Source organism: Rousettus aegyptiacus, unplaced genomic scaffold, assembly GCF_014176215.1.
Source record: "Rousettus aegyptiacus isolate mRouAeg1 unplaced genomic scaffold, mRouAeg1.p scaffold_m13_p_7, whole genome shotgun sequence".
NCBI lineage: Eukaryota > Metazoa > Chordata > Mammalia > Chiroptera > Pteropodidae > Rousettus > Rousettus aegyptiacus.
The window spans coordinates 25,295,611-25,318,224 of NW_023416310.1; the positions used below are offsets into that span (position 1 = coordinate 25,295,611).

Genomic DNA, 22,614 nt, shown 5'->3' on the forward strand with positions numbered 1-22,614 from the left:
GTTGAGGTTTTGAACCAGCATTTCTGAGTTCATGGATTTATGCTACTATTACTTTTTAAATCCATCTGAAAGAATTGGAAATACATTCATCTAAACTGCTTAGCTGATTTAAAACATACTTTTATATATAATTTCTTAAATAAAAAAGAATAATAAAATATTTAAGAAAGAAAATGAATGAAATTCTTCCATTAAAATTGGGATCTAGTATCATCTTTGTTCCTAAGAATGGAAAAGCAACCATCACCAACTAAATTGGCTTCTGAGGAAGCTTGTTTCTCATGGCTCTTCTATTTTTCAGTGAATTTGCAAATTGCCTTTATTTTGATGATTCTTCAATGAAGTATAATTTTTGTTTTCTCATTTAATTTTTTCCTCTGAACTGAAAGGCAATGCTGCTTAAAAAGGGGTGGGGGGTAAAGATTAAATTACCTGTATTTTATTTCTACAAACATATAGCTAGCTATAGTAATGATAATAACAATAAAAAGTCATCTGTGTGTTGAGATTTAAGGAACATTTTGTATTTAGCTTTCTTGGTTGAATTACATATAGAATTAGATCCTCAGAATAATTAATTTCACCTCGAAATTTAAAATTATAATGTTTCAGCAACATCTACTTAGTTATTTTTTTTTAGACACCTACTAACAATTGCTTCCTAGCATCTGATTGATTCTTATGTCATCTTTCTTCTTATACAGCCTCTTACTACAACCACTTAAGCAGTTCCTGTGATCCTGGCTTGTTACGCAGGAGATTAGGCATTAATAGCCTGATGTCCTTAAGCAACCATGTCTCTGGACCAGTAGAAGTATATATGTGTGTTTTATTTTTATAAGCTTTTCTTGGTTTCTCAAAGGCAGTGGTGACCCCGCCCTTCACCCAAAAGTTAAGAATCACCGTCATTCCATATGAATGTACTTTCACATAGAAGCTTGTATTTCTAAAGATGTTGATAGATCAAGAGCTCCAGTTAATGTATTTTAGAGTAATACATCGTACTATTGGGACATTTCCCTATGAACTTGAACCTCTTTCTCTTATAAGCGCTATAAAAGTTGACCCTCTTCAGCAGCACCATCACACGCAGTGTCGCCCTCAGAGCTTATAGGGTGACAGACTGCATAAGAGTGAAGAGGCGGGGAGCTAAGGAGAGAAATTCTCAGATGCGGGAGAGCATACTCATAACCGAGTTCCTGACTTAAAAGTTAATCCTTGTTTCAGAAGAATTTTGTTGTTGGTTACAGCAGCACTCTGTCCTTTATTTTCATTAAGGAACCAATATTAAGGACTACGGTATAGTAACAAGGGGAATCTTTGCATATGCGTAAAGAAGCGATAGCATCTGGGAAGGAAAATTGGGAGGCTGGGGGAAAGAGAATTTGGAAGGAGACAATACTTTACATCCTTTTAGACTTTCAATCTTGAACCAATGGGAATATATTTTCTATTTTAAGTAGTCTAGGCTACAGCCCTCTGGTGTAGCCTGTTGAAATGTACTTGAATAAATCTTGCTTTTTCTAATCTTCAAAAAAAATAAAAATTTAAAAATAGTCTGAACACTGGTATAAGTATATAGTATGACCAAAATGTTTAAAAATATGTACATGTATATATATATATGGGAAATAATTTTTTAAAACCAATTTCCCCAAATATCTATTCATTTTAATAATATGCCTCTGTGTAAATATGTAAGTCCATGCCAAAAATTACTAACAGTAGAATGCCTGAGCCCATTCTACTACATAGATAGTTCTTATTAAAAATGCATTTGATAGACCAAAAACCAAACATTGCATAAAGAAAAGTACTGTGTCTTCAACAAGATTTGCAGACCGACAGCATGACTATAACACAGCATTAAGTTTCAGACAGCCCGTCTCTTCTTCCCCCTTGATACCCATCTCTTGAGTAAAAAAAAGCCTAGGTGTGATAATGGTGTTTTTCCTTTGTTACTGCCATCAGACATTACCTCTGAGTTACCAGATGACTTTGCCAAAGATCTATAAAATCACTCAACACCCGATGAGCACAGGGTTACTATTTAAGATTCAAGATCCTCAGAGACTTGAGATAGAAGGAGATGTATTAGCTGTATTCTATAGATGAAGCTAGGTCTTAGAAAAGTGGATCCAAATGATTTACCTACCACCTTTGTAGCTTGCATTGGTCAGTAAGTAGTTTCTGAGTTGATAACACACCAGACTTGAATGACAGCATCATTCCCCAGTTAAAGAGGTACCTGGAGCCATTGTTTTTCTGTTTGAAGATCCTAATTTAGCTTGGAAGTATCCCAAAGCCGAATATTCATAAGAAATGTTATGTATTTAATGAGTCTAGAGATTTCTCAGCAAAAGTTACTATTAATGATTGTATAAAGTTGTGAGATTTTAAGCTCTAACATTAGGAGAGAACAGTTTGGGTTTTTATTTTGTGATTTTTAATAGTTTAAAAATTTGTTTTTGAGTGGATACTTTAAATTTTTTAAAGATACAGAAGTGGTTGCAAATCTCATTGTCTTTTCCATTCCTACCCTCTTCAGAGATATCCAGAGGTATTCTAGATTACTTTTTAAAATTAGGTTAACTTAAAGTTTTAGAAATTATGTTGTTTAAAAGTTAACAAGTTTTAGGTTATTTCCAATTTTCTATTGAAAGTAATGCTGCAACAAATATTCTTATGGATATCATTTTATACTAATAAGTGAAATGTGAATGTACTTTAGAGATTCATAAAAATAAAACATCTGAGTCATGGAACATGCATTTTGAATTTTGTTAGTTGCTGCCCAGTTGCCCTCAGAAAACTAGTTTACACTCCCACCCACAATGTCTAGAAAATGCCTGTTTCTCCAGGATCTTGCCAGCAGAGTTATTCATCTTTGAAATACTTAACTAGATAACAAGTGACATGTAAGTTACATTAGCTTGCATTTCTCATTTTAAATGAGACAAAAGTCTTTGCATATATTTGAAAACTATATATATTTCTTTTTCTGTCAACTGCTTTTGCCCCCAGCCTGTTTTCTATTAGGTAAGAGTCTTGTCAACTTCTGGGAACTTTTTATATTTTAAGGAAGTTGGCTCTTGATCTTAGATATGTGATGCAAATATTTCCTCATTTGTCTTTAACTTTGTTAATTTTTTTTAAAAAACACATAGTTCAATTTATCTTTTTTTTTTCATGACATTGGGTTTTATGCCTTATCTAGAAATGCCTCTACAATTCCTAACAAAATTCTGTAGATGGTTTTATTTTGACAGCAATCTTGAAATCCCATTGTGAGATGTTTTTGTGAATTTTAATTGTGTTATCTTTTGCAGCTTTTCTATTTCATTTTCTCTAATATTTCCAAAACAGTTTGGAAGAATGACCATGAGTTTCAATAAAAGTAACTTTTCCCAGTTTTACCTCAAAGAGATGTAGATCATCCTCTCAGAAGCCAAAGTAATATTAGTGCTTTCTGTTCAGTCAAATAACTTGAGTGAGACGTAGATGTTCTCCCTCTGGGAAGATTTTGATTCCTTCTGGGTTCTTGGGTATTTCTCAGGTTGCTTTTTTTTTTTTTAATCTGTGTACTTTTAATGCATACTAGTGAATTGTCTCTGTTTCAATAATTAGATGAGTAATTGGGGAGCCAGGACTGAGTAACAAGTGTCACCACTGGCCTGATCTTGAGTGCAGTCCAAGCTTTTTAATCAAGTGTAGACCTGATAATCCTATGTTTATGATCATTCCCTCAGGACAGAATGTATTTTTCCTATTTGTATTCAGTATATATCACTGAATGGCTGCAGTCCTTATGTTAAACAGACTAGATAGTGTTAGCACCTTTTGTCCTTATTTCTTCATAGTTGATATTGATAATCCTTGCCACTTACTACTTTTAAGAAAAAATATAGTGAAGATTCGTGAAATATAGATCCTTCTAAAGAGCTTTGGTCTCCCACTCAGGAGGTGCTCTGTAAATTGTCACTTGGCACATCACATAATTAATCTAACTAATGAGAAATTAAAAGCAGATTAGTACAGTTTAAAGTGAAATATCTTTGGGTATTGGTGACTTTTGATGGATTTGTTTATTCTTGTCAAAGTGATGAATATATGGGAGTCCATCAATTGCAGCCTCATTGGCAGGTTTTCTTTGGGCTTTATAGACTGAAATAAACAGCAAAGTTAATCTTATATACTACAGCAATTGCCTCTTCAAAACATTGAGGAAATAAGATGATTCAGTCAAGCTTAATTTTATTAATAGAAGAAAGTTTTCTCTTGTCCTCATCCCAAATAGAACTTGAATTTTAAGTGAATTAGTAATATTAGGAAGGAATTATTTAGTTTTAACTCACAGTCATTTGACAGGTGTTTGATCCTTGAAGGATTTGGGCTGCTTTTTAATGTTTCTTTAGACTACTCTTCCAAAATATGCTTATTATGTTTTCACTCGTATCTTCATTATTACTCAACAATAGGTGAAAAGCTTCACAGTTTAGTAATTTTTTCACCTCAAAGGAAACCAGTTGAATAGGAGGAAAAGAAATGGGATCATTGTATTTGTCAGTGGTTGCATAATAATTAGCCAATGTTTGGGATACATATTCAAATCCCTATTATTAGGAATATGCTTTGTCTTTTCAAATATTTTTTAAAGTGCTATTTTCCCACTTTTTTCTGTTGAATAGTTCTAAGAAGAGTTTCTTTGGTGAAAGAGGGCTAGAGCTTATGAAACTTAATTTTTAATTTTAAATTATTTGAGGTTCCAGATTGAATTGTACATTTGAACACACTCATAATGCAAAGAATTCCTATGAATGTCAAAGGAAATTTCCTGTATATATGCCTAAAAATATGGTTTCAGCCTGTGAAAGGACAAATTCTCTAGCAGAATCAGAAATCCTGTAGGACATTCATATCCAGCATTCGAAGGTGGGAAAAAGGCATAAACAAACTAGACCCATATCTGCTGAAACTACTCTGTTAAGCTTTAAGACAATATCTGCAAATTAAAGGAACTTCAATATACATTTTTTATCTCTTACAAACTATTTTTATAACAACTCTGGTATGAGAAGTGGCCATGTTCCACATCTGTTCTTCTAATGACAGTTAATTAAAACGCAGAGAGTGTGCTTATGTTTTATTTTTCTATGTCTGAAATGTCATGGTAGGCTATCAGGTGTGATGTGAACTTTTTTATGAACTAACATCCCTCCTCACAATATCTTGCCAGTTCTGACTATTGGATGAAGTACTCTGCATACAGGTGACCTTTTAAATCTCAGCACCAATGACATCATAGTAAGATATGAAGGATAGAAAACCAGTGATAAAACCAACTGGCCCCATTTTTACACTTGTGAGGCTCTCATCTAATGGAATTTAGTTTTCCAAGCTAGACGAGGACTTCTCAGTGGAAAACCGAACCACTCCATCTAGGTCAGGGATGGCTAAGTGGATTATCATTATCAGCTGTCTTTTTGTCTTCCATGCCAGATTAATTTTACTAATATAGGATTGAGTCTACTTTGTATTTTATGGAAACTTTTTTACTTTAATGTCGAAAGGCCATGGCTAGAAAGGAAGCGTATTTCCATTGGTTTTCAGATGGGCACCTGCAAAATATGTGTGTAAGATGTGTGTTAGTAACACTCATATGGGGTTTTAAAGTGAGTGCTCTCCAGGTTAATGTTTCATTCAGTAATTTGGAACCAGAACTAGAAATGTTTTTCTCAAACCCGAAAGGAAATTATGCAGGGATCTGGTGGGTATTTTGCACTGTTTTCCACTTGTATCTGTTGTTTCTGTGGTGTGTGTAGTATAGGTAGAGAAATTAGCCTCATTGGTTGTCTCCATGTTTCTTTCTTTTCTCAGACGCAGACAGACATGCCGAACTATCTGGAAGTCCGCTGAAAAGCAAAAGCACTAGGAAACCTTTGGCATATATCATTGGTTATTTAGGTGCGTATTTTCTAATAGAGGAAAAACTCAACAATTTCTGTATCTTATGAATAGTTGGCTATTCTATATTGACGTATCAACTAAATTCAAGCCTTTCAAATAGCTGAAATTGGATACTTTCATATGCATAGTCAATTTCTTCTGTTTTAGAAACTTTTCCTACTAAAATACAACACACACCAGTTATGATGTGTTTACTTTTTCCAAAACAATCATTGAATAAAAATACAATGTATGTTTACGGATATATATACAGATTAAGCAAAAAGAGGAAAATAAGAATCAATAAATTATTAAAGGATGAAGAGTCTTAATATTTTGATTTAGATCCTTCCACTATTTTCAACTCTTAGAGGATTGGTTTATTTACTTTTTTTAAAAATACAATAAAATTGATTTTTAACCTACCTTTAAAAATATTTCGTTTTGATGCGCCAATTAAGGTTACGTTGAAAGGGGAGCATTTTTATTGTTTTCTGAAAGTTGTCAAATGATGGTCCCATTTACATGTTGAAATATCACAGTTAAGGTATAATATAAAAAATTACTAGGCAATAACCTCTTTTCCTTTTTTCTTTTTTGCAAAGTTTTAAGAGAAATAATTTATAAAATAATGGTTCTTAAAATGGTTCCTAATATACCTAGAAGCTATAATGGCATATTTTTGTGCTAATATTCTTGCTTTTTCATTTTCTCAGTAAAAATGAAATATGTACTTAGAATTGCATTGAACTTTATTGCTGTCAGAATTTACAGTTATGAAGCGTTCAAACTTCAAACATCCAATCTTTTAAAAATCAAAGTGTAGCCTTGAGCTTGGTATATTATTTGGTCCTCATCAGAGCCTGCTAGGAGTCAGAAGCTCACAGCTGCCTCTTTGATATTATTCTGCCACCTTATTTCTTATTTTATTCTTCAGAGGCTAAAGGGTTGCTTTGATAGCCCCTGAAAATGTCACATGGTTATCATAGGTATGACCTAGGTCATGGTGGTTAAATCCTTGAAGTTTGTTGTCTGTCTTCCCTTGCAGGACCTAATCCTAGAAGCCCCTTCCCACCTGCAAGGGAAAATTTCTGATCATAAAAAAGAGAATATAACCTTGTATATTAGCATTTCCACAGGTAATTGTGTATTCTCCCGTGGGCAAATTGGTCTCTGTCCCTAGTCAGATGAGCCAAAGATTCATAAGGTAATGCCAAGATAAATAAGGCCTTGTCTTCAAGAACCTTAGGCTGCTGGGGAAAGCACACAGGTCAGGACAGCTAAACAGGGGATGGGATCCTATAAAAGAATTACAGGTAATGTGCATTGGGCACTTGGGGGAAGGAATAGTTATTTCTGATGAGTGTTAGAGCAGCCTATGTGGAGAAAGTAATATTTGATCTCAGCCTTGAAAGTTATGTAGGATTTGAACAGATAGAAAAATAGGAAGAGAATATTTTTCCTCTTATGAGGCCAAGAAATCCAGATAAACACAGGCTTCAATAAATCAAGGACCTGAAAATGTCAAGGAATGCAGGTTGGCTGGTCTGGCTGGAGCATAGAGTATAGAGGTTGTAATGAAAAATGAGGTTGGTAGATGGCTAATGCTATGTTAAAAAAAAAAAAGTCACTGGATCCATTCCTAAATGTTGGCAAGTGTAGGATTTTGACCAGAACAAGATGTAGTAATTCTAACAATCCTAATGGCTCTTCCTAAATTTCAGTAAATGAGGCTGATATGCTGGCCCTCACCTGATATCCTGGCTTATGCATTGTTGGCACACGGGGGGTTGACTGAGAATCAGTGAGCAGGTTTAGCTTTGGAGAAGAGATTGCCCAGTAATAAATAGGCTGAGGTCCATAAATGTAATTCCCGCAGTATTGCGATTTCTGTCCATCTACTCTGTCCAGAAAGTACAAGCAATTCTAGGCTATGTGGCTAACGACAACATACTTCATGCAAACACACGTATGCCTCATGCACATTATGGTTTTGTGATTTACCTTCAGTTGAAGCTTTTCATCTACTGCCTCTTGACCCTAGATTTGGTTTGGTGTCAGATTTCATCTACATCAAAATGTTCTGAGCCAGGAGTGATCCACTCTGGTCCTATACCCTGGTTGCAGAGCCAGAGGAGGATCCTGTCTTTCAGGAAGCTCTTCCACAGCAGACATGCTGCATGCTGAGTTCTGGTTTGATAGAACATAGAGGCAGTTTTCTCTGAGGTTACCTTCCCAGATAAGTTTTGAATTTCGAATATCTTGAAAGTCAGGTGCCTTATTTTTACTTAGTAAATCTCGTGTTAAGTAATCTTCTATAGTGTTTTTTTTTCTTCTTCTTGTACTCACAACATGAAGTTCAGACCTCAGCTAGCAGGGAAGAACCAGCTCACTTTTGATAAGTAAAGCAGCCATGGTAACAGCACTTGAAGCTGATTAATTATGCAAGTCCTTGAGAAAACAGGCTGGCTCACGAGGAACTGACTCTCAGCTCATTAAGAAATAAGATGTGTGTCTATTAGCTGGGGAAGTTCATGCAGAGATTTTTAATGCCATGTTCTGAGCTGAGAAACCTTTTTTCCCCCTGTCAGAGATCCATCCTTCGAAGAAACCTAATGTAATTCGATCTACACCAAGCCTGCAAACCCCAACTACCAAGAGGATGCTAACCACCCCGAACCACACATCCCTGAGCATTTTGGGGAAAAGAAACTACAGTCATCACAATGGCCTGGATGGTATGTAAGCCCAGGAATTCCAGGGGCTCTTTTGATAGACCAGGGCCCCTCTGCCCTCACCTGCCAGGACGTCATATGCCAAGTCCAAGAATGTATAACAAACAGGTTCTTCCACTCCCTGATTGAACTAAACGTGCGGTAAGGGGGATAAGAAGGAAGACAGCCATGTGCCACATTGAAGACGTTTGCTGGGCGATATTGCTCCATCTCTTCAGGAGGCACCTTTTCGCTCACTTTTCCTCTTAGGAGGCTTGTTTGGAGATGAAGTCTGCGGCAGGTTGCCTCTGCTGGGTAATAATGTTCTTGCTGTGATGCACACTCACTGCTCATTTATGTTTTCCTGAGCAGAAGGGATTATTTCGCCTTCTGTCTGAGACAGCAGTGCTCTCTGGGGGTTCTTCAGCATTCCGTGGATCATTTTGAATTTGGCATTTGTCCCCTACTTCTTTCACCTTATAAATTTTTTTTAATTGCTCAAGGGTTCCACAAGTCATGAAAGGAATTGCCTGGGTGATGTCCTAAATACAGAAATAATAATTAGTTTGAAATGGAAAAACAGAACTATCGCCTCTTATCCAAAGTACTTCTCTTGGGATTGGCCATATATATAATGGCTCTTCAGGTGGAACTGAATTATATTTCCATTTAGACTATAAACACAAGCATAATAAATCACCCAGACAGTATATATTATTCATTTCAGTAGTCCTGGTGTTTGAAATTATCTTGATTGTTTAAATGTTGGCATTTATTTATGAATAAAACTCTCTCCAGGCTTTTCATGTCTATAGAAATCTAAATTTTTTCAGCAACCGTAAATTATTTATAATGAGGCCCTAGAGCAAGGATGTAAAATAGACCTTCTAGTAATAATTTCCCATGGTTGTGGTTTTTTCCCAGTATGAATTTTGATGGCCATAGTTATGTCAAAATGAATTTAAAAATGAGGGTAAGGAGTTTATTTTGCATTTATAAACTATCAATATGGTGTAGTTAGGGCTTTTAAAAATTTAGCTATGCAGTAGGTTTGCAGACATTGCCCCCTTGCAACTGAGAACTTTGGCTATCCTTGTTACAATATGGCTGATGTCTAGACAGCAGAAGGCCAAGGAAGGGTTGTGTCAAAACACGGAGATTGGATTTCTTTCCAGCTTTTCTTTGCCCACAGCCTGGGGCCTCTGGATTCAGGCTTAAATGGACTCATGAATCTTTCTTTTCCATCTCATCACCTCCCTGGCCTCTCTAGGTTTATAGTCCTACCGCAGAAAGCAAAAAGTAAGTTCTGGCTCACTTAAGATATATATTCTTTATGGTAAAAAGACTTATAACTGATATCGGAATAGCAGCTTTCAAGTATCTTTTCCCACTCTCACCCATGGCCATGGCCATTCTGGGTCCCAGTTCCGCATAGCAACTCCTGTTGCTCCTTCCTGGTATCACAGATGCCTGTCCAATTAGAAGTTCTTTAAAAAAAAAAAAAAAAAAAAAAAAAGCTACCTGGTAGTGTTCTCTCTCCAGGCCTGTTTGTCCTTTTTTTTCCTAAACGAATCCTGCTACAAGGTCATTGCTTCTCTGCCCGGAACAGGAAGAATAGACAGGGCATACAGTGAATCCCTGGCATTATGTTGACTGAGACCTTCAGCCTTGTCGAGGAAAAGATACTCATTTCATTTTCTGAAGAGATCTAGCTGTTGAAACACTTTTTTCTTCAAGACCCATATTTGTCTGTGCTCTCTGGTTATGATATAGAGAGGAAAATTGATGACATGTGCCTTACCTGTGTTATCTATTTGAGTCACATGAAAGAAGGTTCTAGGTGGTCAAGAAATTTAACTGTTTTGCATAATATTATATCTCTACTGCCTAGCACAGTGCCTGGCCTGGATCTTAGTAGATGCTCAATAAACGTTAATCAAATAAATTAGTGATTAAGAAAAATTAAACCTAGAGAGGTGAATTAATATTTCCGAAGTCATCAGGTACCACATAAATGGATGTGGATTCCCATTCAGATGTGACTGATTTCAGAGTCTGCTCTTTTAACTGCCGTTATAAACTAAGTGGTGGCTCTCAACTGCACTGTATTAGATGGGCAAAGTAGACACTAAAGTAGACATTATTTTAACAGCTAAAAAAGGAAATCAATATGACAGATATAGGAGGACAGAATAGGTAAATGAGGAACATGGGGGTAGTGGAGATGGCACAGAAAGCAGCCACCATCCCTTGGGTTGGGAGAGCAGAAGGTAGAAGTTGAGGTCCTCACAAGCTAGAAGTTCAAGAATAGCCCTGAGGAGCTGGAATGGATCCCTGAGGAGAAGCCGCTGTTCTGTTGGCCCTGGACTCTCTCAGGAGATGTGAGGAGGCTGGTTCTGGGAATGTAAAGTAAAGCTGGGAACTGGAACAAACTATCGCTGCCATTTGGTCATGCTGACCAGAACAGGAAGAAGCAAGTCCCTTCTCCGTCCTCCAGCCTTGCAGGCTCCCTCTAGCAGCCCCTGTTGGTGTAACAGGGAGGCTGATAGCTAAAGAGAAATGTGTTCTTTGAATTCCAACCCCAATATCATAAAGCTGAGCTTAGATGGACGGATGTGGAGCTGAGAGAGAGGAGTATAGCAGAGAAACACATTTTGGAAAATGTCCTCATTTTTGTATTCACCGTGGACATTTTGCTTGGGATAATGGGTCTGTTTTCTTATTTTGAGGGGACAGATAGGGGGTATATAGGATCCTGACTAACCTGAATTCCCAAGGTGAACTCAAAATACCAGAAAAAATGTCAGGCTAATAGTGAGTTTTCATGGGATAAATGCCGCCATATACCAGAATTGATAGATACAAACTCATGGGAAAGACTTTCCTTGTGTTATTCAATAATACAATCAATTAACATTTCCACGTAATTATCAGCATGTTAGACAGATGAGCACACTAAACAGCATGTTGATGGCCAGAACTAATTTAACTGGGGGGAAAAAATGAAATGTGCTGAAATGCGCAGGTCTCCCAGCCTCAGGGCTTCCTGTCCCCTTCTCAGTGGCTTGCCGTTGTCACTTGCCCTCTGTCTTCTTTAAGTGGAAGTTCTTGGCGATGAGAAGAGTGTCTGGATTTCTGCCCACAGAAAGGATTTTCGTTGACATTTTAAAAAAACAATGGACAGCTTCTTACTGTCTTTCTGAAAGTCACTGTCTTCCACCTGGCCCTGGCCCTTTGAAGGCTCTGGTGTGATTGGTGGCTGGGAGCCAGCACTCTGCGTGCTCTGTTCCCCGTCACCCACGGCACCAGGCCACACATGGACCTCTGTGACAACCCTAATGGGACTTAGAGTGAGTGTGATGACAAGAATCTGCACGTAGGGAAGTTTCATCATTTGGGGTCAGTAATGATAGGAAGAGCGAAGTTTCAAAATTTAGACCTACCTACAGTTCCGTCTGTAGTCCCCCCACAGTTCGGTCTCTCCCCTCAGGCTGCTGGCCCTGTCAAGTGCCACATGCAATAGTGGTGCTTTCTAAATCTTGTCTCCTCTTTTTCTGACTTACAGATGCTTTGATGACATTTTTATCACCAGCAAACCAAGTACCTACTACGCTTGGCCTACTTGGCTAACTCTCAGTATCTGTGAGTAGAGAAGGCCCTGAGGTCAGGGATGGATGAGCCATTCCTAGAAAGTCTTTCCATGTCTGAGAGCCCAGAAGACAGGGCAGCAGGGGAGATGGAATTTGTCTGTGCCATGGGAAAAAAAAGACATCTGAGTGTTTGAAGTTGGATGGGATTAATTGCTAACGTCTCTGATTGTTTCCTTTGTGGCCTTGGATGAATCACTTGGTTTCTTTAAACCTGCTTTTTCCCTCTGTAAAGCACAGATTTTATTTGCCTTAATGGAGTTGTTATAATGATTAAAAACTCTTTACCTACTTTATATGACTTGATGTTCTAAACATTTTATGAGCTAAGTGTTAAAACCTGCATTTTATAAGGAAAAAAAAAAATGAATACAACTCCGAGAGATTAAGGGATTTGCCCAAAGTCACACTATTAGTAAATAGTAGAGATGAGATTTAAACTTCAAATCGTGTTGTATCCACTGGACAAATAAGGACCTAGATCTGTGTGTTAAGTGCAGCATGTACCTGTAAGATGTTTGTGTTTTCTATGTATAGAAGATGGATATGTGCTTATAAATATGGAGAGGACTGTAGTGGGTATTTTTGGTCAGACTATGAAGTACAAACCATCATTTTGTAATCAAAGCCATCACCTTCATTTCTCTGCTCATAGTATGCCCCATCCTTTTTCTGGAACTTAGGGGATAGGAGCTATTCTAGTGTCAGGAGGGGAGAAAAAAGAAAGAAGAGGAAGTTCACAGAATCACCTACAGGTGAATGTGTTTAAGTTAAGTTATATGCTGTTCCTAGCATTGACTAACTTATAGTAGATGTTCACTAAGTGTTAAGACTCCATCCTCTCCTTTAAAGTAGAGCTATTATTAATGTTTCATTCTGAAAACTTTTAAGATATCAACCAAAGTTTTTGTAGTCATATGTGAATTGTATATACATAAAATGTCAATCCTTTCCTTATAACTACATTGATTTCTTACCTAAGAATATGATTCTCAAAAAATGAATCATGAGTTTGCTCGAAGGTAAATGATTGCACATTAGAAGGGCTTAGTAGCTATAAAGTGAAATTATCTTTGATTAAGTTATATAGAGTATTGAAGACCAGAAAGTATGTTTACAGAGAGGGCTCATTTAGCTTCCTGCAGGCCCTTGTATTTAGAGACCCTACAAGCAGAAGAGGGCGGGACATCATGATCCTGAGACAGCAGAATCATTTTCAGAGTGAAGGCTGATTTAAAAAAAAAAAAAAAAAAAAAAAAAAAACTCAAGAGAGATGCAGGTGAGCTGTACAAACATCTCTCATTCTCTCCTGAACCCCTAAGACGCCCTGGGTTGCCCCCTAGTGTCGGATGCTTGAGTTTTGGTCAGTCAATGGATCTTTTATTCCACTGCTCTGAGACAGGGTGACTGACTACTGCCTGCTGTGTCTCCATTAGTGCGGATTCTTGAGAACAACTTCTGTTGTGTGGTGATACAGACCAGTGTTAGGGCATCTGAGCCAAGGAAATTGATGAATTTTACAATAAGCTTCTTTTTAATCTGCTCTCCTCTGGCTTATTTCCCCCTGGAGTATGTGAGTACACAGTAAATCTAGTTATTTTTCTTATTTGTTTTCTGCATTGGATAATATCATTTCTCTGTGTCTCCCATGTAGAGGGTATCTAATGTGGATGCCTCTAAGTAAAATATTATGATCTGGAGTGTGAAGACTGTCCTTTTGATGACTTATTTCTGAAATCAGTGATTCAGCAGTAACCAACTGCTTGCATCCCAACCCTGGGAGATGGGGTAGTGGTGAGGGTCATTGTACCAGTGAGAGAGCTCTGGGAGTGCATCTGCCGTCTTTGCAAATCCCAGTAAAAATAGACTGCCAGCAACAGCTGATGGCACTCCTAGGCATGCTTCAGCCTAGGCTGCCTTCTGTCAGAATTTTTATGCCATTTCCAAAGATTACAATTTTTTTTGCATCTTCTAAAACATTGTTTATGGAAGAACATCAAGGGCCCCTAGACTCATTTCTGGTCTCCTTATCTAAAGGTGTAGTGTAATGACCTGGTTAAATATATAAAGGTACCTTCAACTTTTCTTGGTGGTTGTTGTTGTTGTTGTTGTTTTCTTCAGTGTAATGGATCATTATGGCCCCAGGGTTTACTGAAAGTGAAGCAATTAGAACACCTTAACTATCTAGAGACTTTAAGGATTATTGAAGTATGATCTGAAGGCAATAGATGTTCTCTCACTCTGTGAAGACTTGGGGTGGGGGTTATAGAGGAAGACAGACCCAAGTGCATTAGGTATGAGTAAGCCGCAACGTGATGTTTGGGTATATTCTGGTAGGATGCCAAACTGGCCACTCTGGGACCACTGGGTTTACTAATATCAGAGTTTCTCCTAGAGAATACTTCTTTCCTGCCCCTGAGGAAAACACTAGCATCTGAGTCTGTAAGAGGTCTAGACTTGAGATCCTCTCAATAGTATGGAAATCTTAGAAGAGTGACAAAAGTCCATGGTAGTTAGTCAAGGGTCCTCAGTTCCGGCCTCTTCAAAAGTGTCTCTATTTACCTGAAAGGGCCATTACAGGAAACCTTTTTAACCAGCCTGTTTCTATGTACCTCCATTCCCAGTGACATGTAGAGAACCTCTGAGAAAGGAAGTGAACCTCTATCTTGAGAGCTGGGTCCTACGTTTTTTGGCAGAGGTATAGATGCTTGGGAAAGGAAAGGGAAGAAACCACAGAGGGAGGTGACTGGGTCCCTGAGAAACACTCTTCTTTGTAAGAGGTTCAACTCATCCATCAAAAGAACAGGCACAAATGTCTGAGCAAGCCACTGGGACATAGGTATTAGATCTTGATGCCGCAGGGAAGTAAAGAGCACCCCAGAAACCAATTGATTTAAGCATCCCCCTGAGCACTGGGATTCTTCAGCCCAGAATGCAAAGAGCTGGCATATCTCCTCACCTAAAACTATGGCCAGTGTGAAGGTACGTATGAACCAGGACATCAGATCCTGAACTACTGTGGGGAGAGGGTTGCTTTGAAACTGGAGCAGGTGAATTTAGCAGTAATAGAAGAAAGCACAATTTACCATGGCAGATCAGACACTTGAGAGATTATTACAAGCAGCTCTTCTGGCAGATGGCTTAATTCCATAGGGGTTTGGACAAACGAATGACAGGAGCCATCTCCTATCCCTACAAAAAGAGAGGCTTCTGAGAGATAATGACACATATATAATCCTTAATTTACACACTAAAGAGGACAGTATATTCGTACTGGGCTGGATGGAGAATGGACAGCTTGGTGTAGTAGGAAAAACTGACCTGAATTAAGAAGATCTGAGTTCAAATCCTGACTCCTCAATTTATTTGCTGTGTGACCTTGACTTTCTCACCTTTCTCACCCACATAAGATTCTGGTTAAAGTTAAATAAGGCTATTACATAACCTACAGTAGGCTCTATAAAACAAAGTTTAGCCTGAGTCCTAAACTAATTATGTGTTGTTGGTTTTTTTTTTTTTTTTAAATTTAACACATATTTGCTGAGCCCTATCAAATACTAGGCTGTGTATATATATCTCCCCTATTCTAGAAAGGCTCATGAAGTGAAGGCGCAGCTCTGCTCCATCCTGCAGACCTTCCTCAGGATGGCGGGAGGCTGTGAAGGTGAGCGTCCCTGTGTCTTCTCTTGGTCGCAGAGTGGCGTGCATGGTGGGAGAGAATATCTGAGTACTGCCTTGGACCATCTGATTCCATCTCAGGAAACAACCCCCACTTCCCTCCCAGCCACTTTCTTAATAACCAGCCAACGCTTTCACAACCTACCGCGTAATACCAGGTGGTGATGATATATATGGTTTGCAGCTACTTCTGCTTTTTCATTCACTCGTTTTCGCTGAGAATCTAAAGGTGCCCAGCTCTGGGACAGGAAGGTTGAAGGTCTTTGGGAGGAGAGGAGGGAGGGGGAGTAAGGAACACCGTGACATCGTGGGTGTGAGGCTCTTTCCCCTCCTCAAAAAACTGTGCTCCGAGCGTCTGAGTGCCCATATCATGATGATTAATTATGGTTACCTCAGATCAGGCTGCGCCCCCTCCAGCCAGTGGTGTTCTCCGTTCCTTAGCATGTGGCCACAGAAGTTCCATGATGTCATTTTGATAAATATATGAGTACTCAGCAGGTGTGCTGTAGCCCCTTGCCAGTGATGACTGAATCCACCCATCCAAAACCCAGCTTTTAGGATACTCCAGTATCGTTCACTATTTTCTTGGCCTTAATTAAACTTTCCATTGGTTCAGCCTTTAACTATATTGTGAACTTCTATTTCAGTTCATGCCCAACTCTTTTCCTCGAAGGTTGTGATGGTGGTGGTGGGAGGGCTAACTCCATCCTTCCTCTCACCTTGCCTCCACTGTGGAGCTCGTCTAACTTTGACCCCGTTTCTTTCCTTTTCCAGAACTCACATGCTGCGTGTCAGACTGAGCTATCCCTGTTTCATCCTATAATCCAAGACTTGCTACACTGTCCTGCTGATGTTCACGGCCATGCCTGAGAAGGAGGCAGCCCCATCCCCAGTCCATTTCAACGGGAGACCCCCATGTGCGCCCCATGGAGACTGGATGGGGCAGCGGAAGAAACTGTAGGAGTGCAGGTCCCAAAAGCTGAGTCTCCATGTGTGAATCTGTGCCACCTCGCTTTCCTCTCAGAGACCTCGCTGTCCCAGCGGGACCTGCCCAAGAAATGAGGGGTCAAGGGAACCGCCCCACCTCCTTCCTTCTCCAGCGCTGCGCCCCCTGGGCACAGTGCCTCCCGGGGCCGTGCAGCAGCTGAGCGCTCAGAGCCCCTGCTGCCCTGCATGCGTCAGCTCTGTCCTAAGCTGTATGAGTGTGTACAGGAAGGACATGGCATCTTTCTGAATGGATTGTCCCTAACACATGTGCCCGTGTTTATGCAGCTCACAGTATTTCCCCGCTGTCCTTGCTCTTATTGTCACTGGCTTTTTTTTTCAATAGGCTTCATACTTATTTTTTTTTAATGGGGTGATTTTCCTCTTTACCCCCTGCATTCTCTATTTGACCCTCCTCCTCTGCCCCTCCAAGGAACAGAATGACCTGAGGTTCTGACAAATGATAAGAAAACTGTGATTGGTAAGCCTGCCAGCTCTTCATATCGTCTGTATCTTGTCGTTGAAGAGAGACTAGTGTTCTACTCTGATCTGCTTGGTCCTCGATGCCTCGCACAGGAGTGGTGTTTAAACTGAGCCAAGCATGTGTATCACTGTGACAAGCCATTTGCATACTGTCCTGTTCCCTTACAGCCAGACCAGCTGATAAGGGACTGCATCTGGGTTGGTCCTTCAGCAAGTCATAGATCACCCAGGTTTATTTCAAGCAGACGGAATCTATTTGGCCTAGGAGGGTGAAGTGACAGAGCTGTGTCTGCAGGTGAGTCTATGAGTAGGATGCCATGAGCCCCCGCCCTTTCGGCCCAAACCTTTCATGTGCCTAGGCCCCCGGAGACCTGCCTGCAATCCGGTTTCCACCGGCTTGGGCTCTTCCTGTCTGCTCTCAGCGCCAGCCCTTGCTGGCATCATAGGCCAGCTGCTCTGTGGCTTCATACACACAGCCGCAGGGACAGGAATAACTTAGCGCCCCATTGGCTACCCTAGCACACATGAGTCTGGCCGCTCCCTTGCCATGCAGGCTGCAGAGCACAGGGTCACAGCACCGTGAAAGACAACTAGAGTTTGGCCTCCCAGCCGTCCCTGGGATCTGCGGCTGGGAGGTAGCCGGATGGCTGATCGTATGTACCCTAAACAGCCAGGTGGTTGCAGAACAGAGTGGCTACAATTGAGTTACCCCTCCCCCTGACCTCCCTCCCGTCCCATCCCCAGGCAGAGTGAGGTGCCATGAAAATGGCGATGACACTCTAGGTGTCCAGATCGTCAGAGCTGGGTCCAGCTCAGCACAGAGAATGCGACGTTGCTGGCTGAAGGCGATCCTCGGGGCTCGAGCCACCTTTCACATTTGCGGTTTTGCAGTCTTCGTGGCTTCTCTTCTGAGGAGGAGTCGGTTCTCGTCTTAGGCTTTTGTGGAGGTGACCTGGGGATGGTCTCACCACTGCCAGCTCTTGGAGCTATCCTGGGTCTTGGCTTGGGGCCCCAAGGGTGGGCCCGTGTCAGAGGTACTCAGTGAGCTGGGAAGAGGTGGCAGACATTGCCTTCAGGGTTCCCCACAAAGCAGCCCCTCAGAAAAGACCCAGGGAGAGGAGGTAGCTGGCTGTCCACATTACGTGCCACGTGCTGTATGCTTCTCGAAAGAAAGAGACTGGGATCGCTGTCTCTCTGTGCCCCTGCCCTGGATTTATTGTCGCACATGGATGTAGAAGGTGGAACGGTTCCCTCACTCTTCTCCTTTCCTCTCCTAACCCACACGAAATGGTGACTGTCGACTAGAGAAACAGTAACTTGCCTGTCAGCAGTTACTCTGCTGCCAGCTTCATTCTCTCTGCTCATTGAGAGAGGACCCAGGAGATTTGGAGGCTGGGGCCAGGCCAGGTCTGAAGGCAGAGTAGGGAAGCCCACCCCAGTTCCAGGTCACATCTAGCTTTGGGACAAGTGCAGCTCATTTTGAGTCCCATGTACCAAGAAAGCTCTTCCTCCACCTTGTAAGAGCTCCTGGTTCTGCATCGCCAGCCTCCTATGAGGAGGATGTTGACTAAGATCTTACGCTCTCCCTTTACCTCTGGGAAGTCCCCCAGCATTCCGAGTGGACACTCCAGGGGATGGAGGAAGGACACGCCAAGGAGCCTCTAACATTTGCCTTTGCCAGTCCGAGCTCTTGGTGCTGAGAGGGCTTCCCAGCCACCCTCTTTCTGGGGCCACAGTGTCGCCATTGTGCATGTCAGTGGTATGTCACTGTTGTGCAGTAAGCTTGTGTGGTGGGCATACAGAGTCTGTCTTCATGGCCCACACTCGACATGCCCAGCGAGTGCTGCACTGAGCCTGGTCTGTGTTCCCTTGGATGAGGACCCAGAAACCCTGCAAGTCGTCTTCTGTCTCCTTCTGCATCATTGCCCCTCTCCCCAACCCCCAATTTCCTAGAGGTGATGGAAAAGAGGACAGCAGACTGGTTTTTTAGCATGTCTCTTAAAAGTCCATCTTTCCCACGGCCCAGTTTCTATCAGTCAGCACCCAACCAGGAAAACAGAAGCCACCGTAAGTATTTAAAATAGAGGGGTTGTACTCCAGATCACTGTGTAGCGCAGAAACAAGAAAAGCGGAGAGGCCAAACAAAGGAGCAGGGGTCCACCCAGAGATGGAGAGCAAGAGCAGGAAGGCTGGCGGGACGCAGCGGAGAGGCCGTGTGACTAGAATCAGGAGCACAGGGACACTGGAGGGAACCTGGGACCACAGAGGGCCTGTCTGGTGAGGAGGCATGGTCCCTGCCAGAAACGATCCCCCAGGTAGAGAGGAGGAGAAGTGGCCTGGCTTCTCCCTTCCATGTGCCTTCCAGATTTCTGCCTCTTGTTAGCTAAACCCAGCTGGAAGCCAGCTGACCTGGGGCGGGGGACACCTCAGCGGTCAGCCCCCCGCCACTCAGCAAAGCAGGGGAGGGAAGGAGCGGGGCTGAGGGTAGCAGGCCAGGGCATGCATGCCCTTGGTCTCCTCTGTGTCACGTCCAAGCCCGAGGTTCATGCTTCGGCTGTGCTAAGCCACTAGTGAGGGGAGAGGGAGGGGCTGTCCCCTGGGCTTTTGTGGATTCTCTCACTCTGCCTAGAGGGGAAAGTGCTTTTGAGAGGGAGGGAGAAAGCCTTTATTCTTAACAGTTGCCCCTGTTTTCCTTTGGGGGAATTTATCCATTTAGCTACCCCACCTCACCAGGCCCCTCGGGAGAGCTGTGTCCCAGTTTTCTGTCTGCCCCTGCCCATTCCTCTGCCCCCAGTCTCTGGTTTTCTCTGCCAGAGAACACTGACCCAGACCACGCACCAGCGGTCATGAATGTTTTCCCAGGATAATGCAGAGTGTGATATTACAGTGTGGACTGTTTGTCTGTAAGTAGATGACATCTACTAATCAATTTGTATCGTGTTTCCAATAAATTTCTGGACATTATGCCTGGTTTTATGCTGTCCTTTTGCTGGGACAGTGGCTTGGCACACCTTGGCACATCTCCACCCCAGCCCTCAGCATCAGGTCCCACATACCCCTGCATGGGCCTCGGAGAGTTATTACTGGCCAGGCCTGTTAGTCTGACGTCCCCCCAGCCACACCAAGACCCTCAGATGCCCTTCCCAGGGTCTGCATTTTCTTCTGCTGTCTCTTAAGCTACATCCTGAGGACATGGAGGCTTTGTGAAGCCAGGTCACCTTGGTAGGTGGCCTTTGACCTTGTGTCCCCTGGTCCTGGAGGTAAGAGTAAAAGGAGCAACAGGTAGACATTTCCCCATCAACCACTTCGCACTGCTCTGCCCAGTGCTGGTCGTGGGCCATGTGCCGGGCCTCTTGGAGGGTGAGCTGAGGGAGTGTGCTGTGCGCGGTGTGAGAGGAGGCCTGTGCCAACGGAGTGGACACAGGAGCTGCACGGTCCACAGATGGAAGCCCAGCACCCTCTTCTCACCGTGCTCCTCAGGCCTGAAAGTCAGAAGCAAAGATGTCTGAGTTAACTTAAAAGGTAAAGGGAGCCTGATCCAAACGCCTGGCATTCCCCTTGCCCAGGCCCTGAATGCTGAAGCCTGCACAGCAGACATTATTCTCTGTTGCATTTTATTGGTTCAAACCTGTTTGACTTCAGTGTAAACTCTGCCTCGGTTGCTGGTCTGGGGCTTCTGCAGGCTCATGTGGGACCCCTCCAGCCCACGCTGTGAAGTATGCCTGCGTTGGGACCCTTGTTTGCTGAGATTTGTGAGAGACTAAGAAGAAGAGGGAGAGGGAGAGACCGAGTTTCTTTCAAGAGTTTCACTGGAGAAGCAAGATACACACATGTGAGCAGAAAAGATAACTAAGGCTGTGTTGGTACTTGGAGTTCTGGGATCAAGAGCTCAGTCGGGCTGGACTGGAGGGTTTCGTAGAAGCAGAGGGATTCTCCAAGGTAGAACACAGCAGCCCCATCTCCACGAAATCCTTCAGATGCCCCACAGTTCCTGGTGTCTTTTTATTACAACTTTTTATCCTGACTTGAATATTTTCCTCTTTCTGGCAGCTCATCTGTGGAGCTCAGAGTGTCCCATGTCCTGCCCCCCAAGGCATACCAACCAGGACTAGGTTTTTATGGTCAAATTTCCTAAGGAGTTTCTTCTAGCTAAGGTTTCCCTTAGCTGATCTCGCTCCTGGACTGCAGTGGGTGGCTGGAGGAAGGCATGTAACCTGCAGGGACTGTCCCGTCCCCAGAGCTGTGGGTGCCTCACTCGCCGGGTAGTTTTGGGCTGCTCGTTTTGTTATTTGGCTCTTTTATATGTTCTTCGGAAGCTTGTTTTCTGACTCCCAGAACTAGCTGTTCCAATTGTTTGTCACTCCCTAAGCCCACACCCCCTGAGAGCAGAGCTTTCTAAGGCGCCCTTCACCTACCTTCCCCTCACCCCAAGACTGACTGCATGTAATAGTGCCTCCCACCAGCCCACAAAGACACCCCTTGGCCTCTAGAGGACCCTCAGGCCCCCTCATGGTGAACCCATTCCTTCCCTGACCTCCACCCCTCCGAGGGCCTTGTAGTAGAAATGCCCTGACTCAGACCAGACTACTCCTTGCTAGCTGTATGAACGTAGGCAAGTTATTTAACTTCTCTGTGCCTCAGTTTTTTTCATCTATAAGATGGGATAATAGTATCTACCTCACAGGGCCTGGGACAGAGTGTTATTATTGCTCCTTGATCATTCTCTCCCTTACTCCCTCATCTTCACCTTCTCTCCCTTCTCCTCCTACCACTAAATTTCTCCATCCAGTCAACAAAACAACAGAGCAATCAAACTACCACAGTGGGCTCTTGATTTAGATTCACCTGAGGCTATTGTCTATCTCCCTTTGCTGGCACATTCGTTGAGAGAGATGAGTTTGTCTCCATTGCTTCAAATCTCATTAATTCCTCAACCCATTATAGTACTTTATGGCTTCCATTCTAGCCCTCCTCCCGCCCCCGCCACTCACTGAAATTGCTGTCAATAAAGGCATTAGTGACCTCCTAATTGCCAAATCCAGTACTATTTTTAGTCATTCCATTTCTTGAGCACTTGAAGCTGTTGTCATATTACTTTTCTTGGTTCATGGCACTGACCCCTTTATTCTCTACCCAGAGCTATGCTAAGTAGCATTCGGATA

The 22,614-nt window shown here is 42.1% G+C and overlaps 1 protein-coding gene across 6 annotated transcripts in view; it reads left to right on the forward strand.

Annotated features, from left to right (window-relative positions):
- The window catches only part of MTA3 (metastasis associated 1 family member 3), a 134,844-nt gene extending 112,987 nt beyond the window's left edge, over window positions 1–21,857 (forward strand). For 2 of the 6 annotated variants that reach the window (XM_016142237.2, XM_016142238.2), the window contains exons 15-17: window positions 5,878–5,964; window positions 8,538–8,684; window positions 12,226–13,530. In XM_016142237.2, coding sequence (XP_015997723.1) covers window positions 5,878–5,964; window positions 8,538–8,684; window positions 12,226–12,290 — 299 coding nt within the window. In that variant the 3' untranslated portion in view covers window positions 12,291–13,530. Of the gene's footprint in view, window positions 1–5,877; window positions 5,965–8,537; window positions 8,685–12,225; window positions 13,531–15,897 lie in introns of those variants that run through there. The other 4 variants (XR_001596572.2, XM_016142241.2, XM_016142239.2 and 1 more) reach the window with 4 other exon arrangements.
- The last annotated feature ends 757 nt before the right edge of the window (window positions 21,858–22,614 follow it).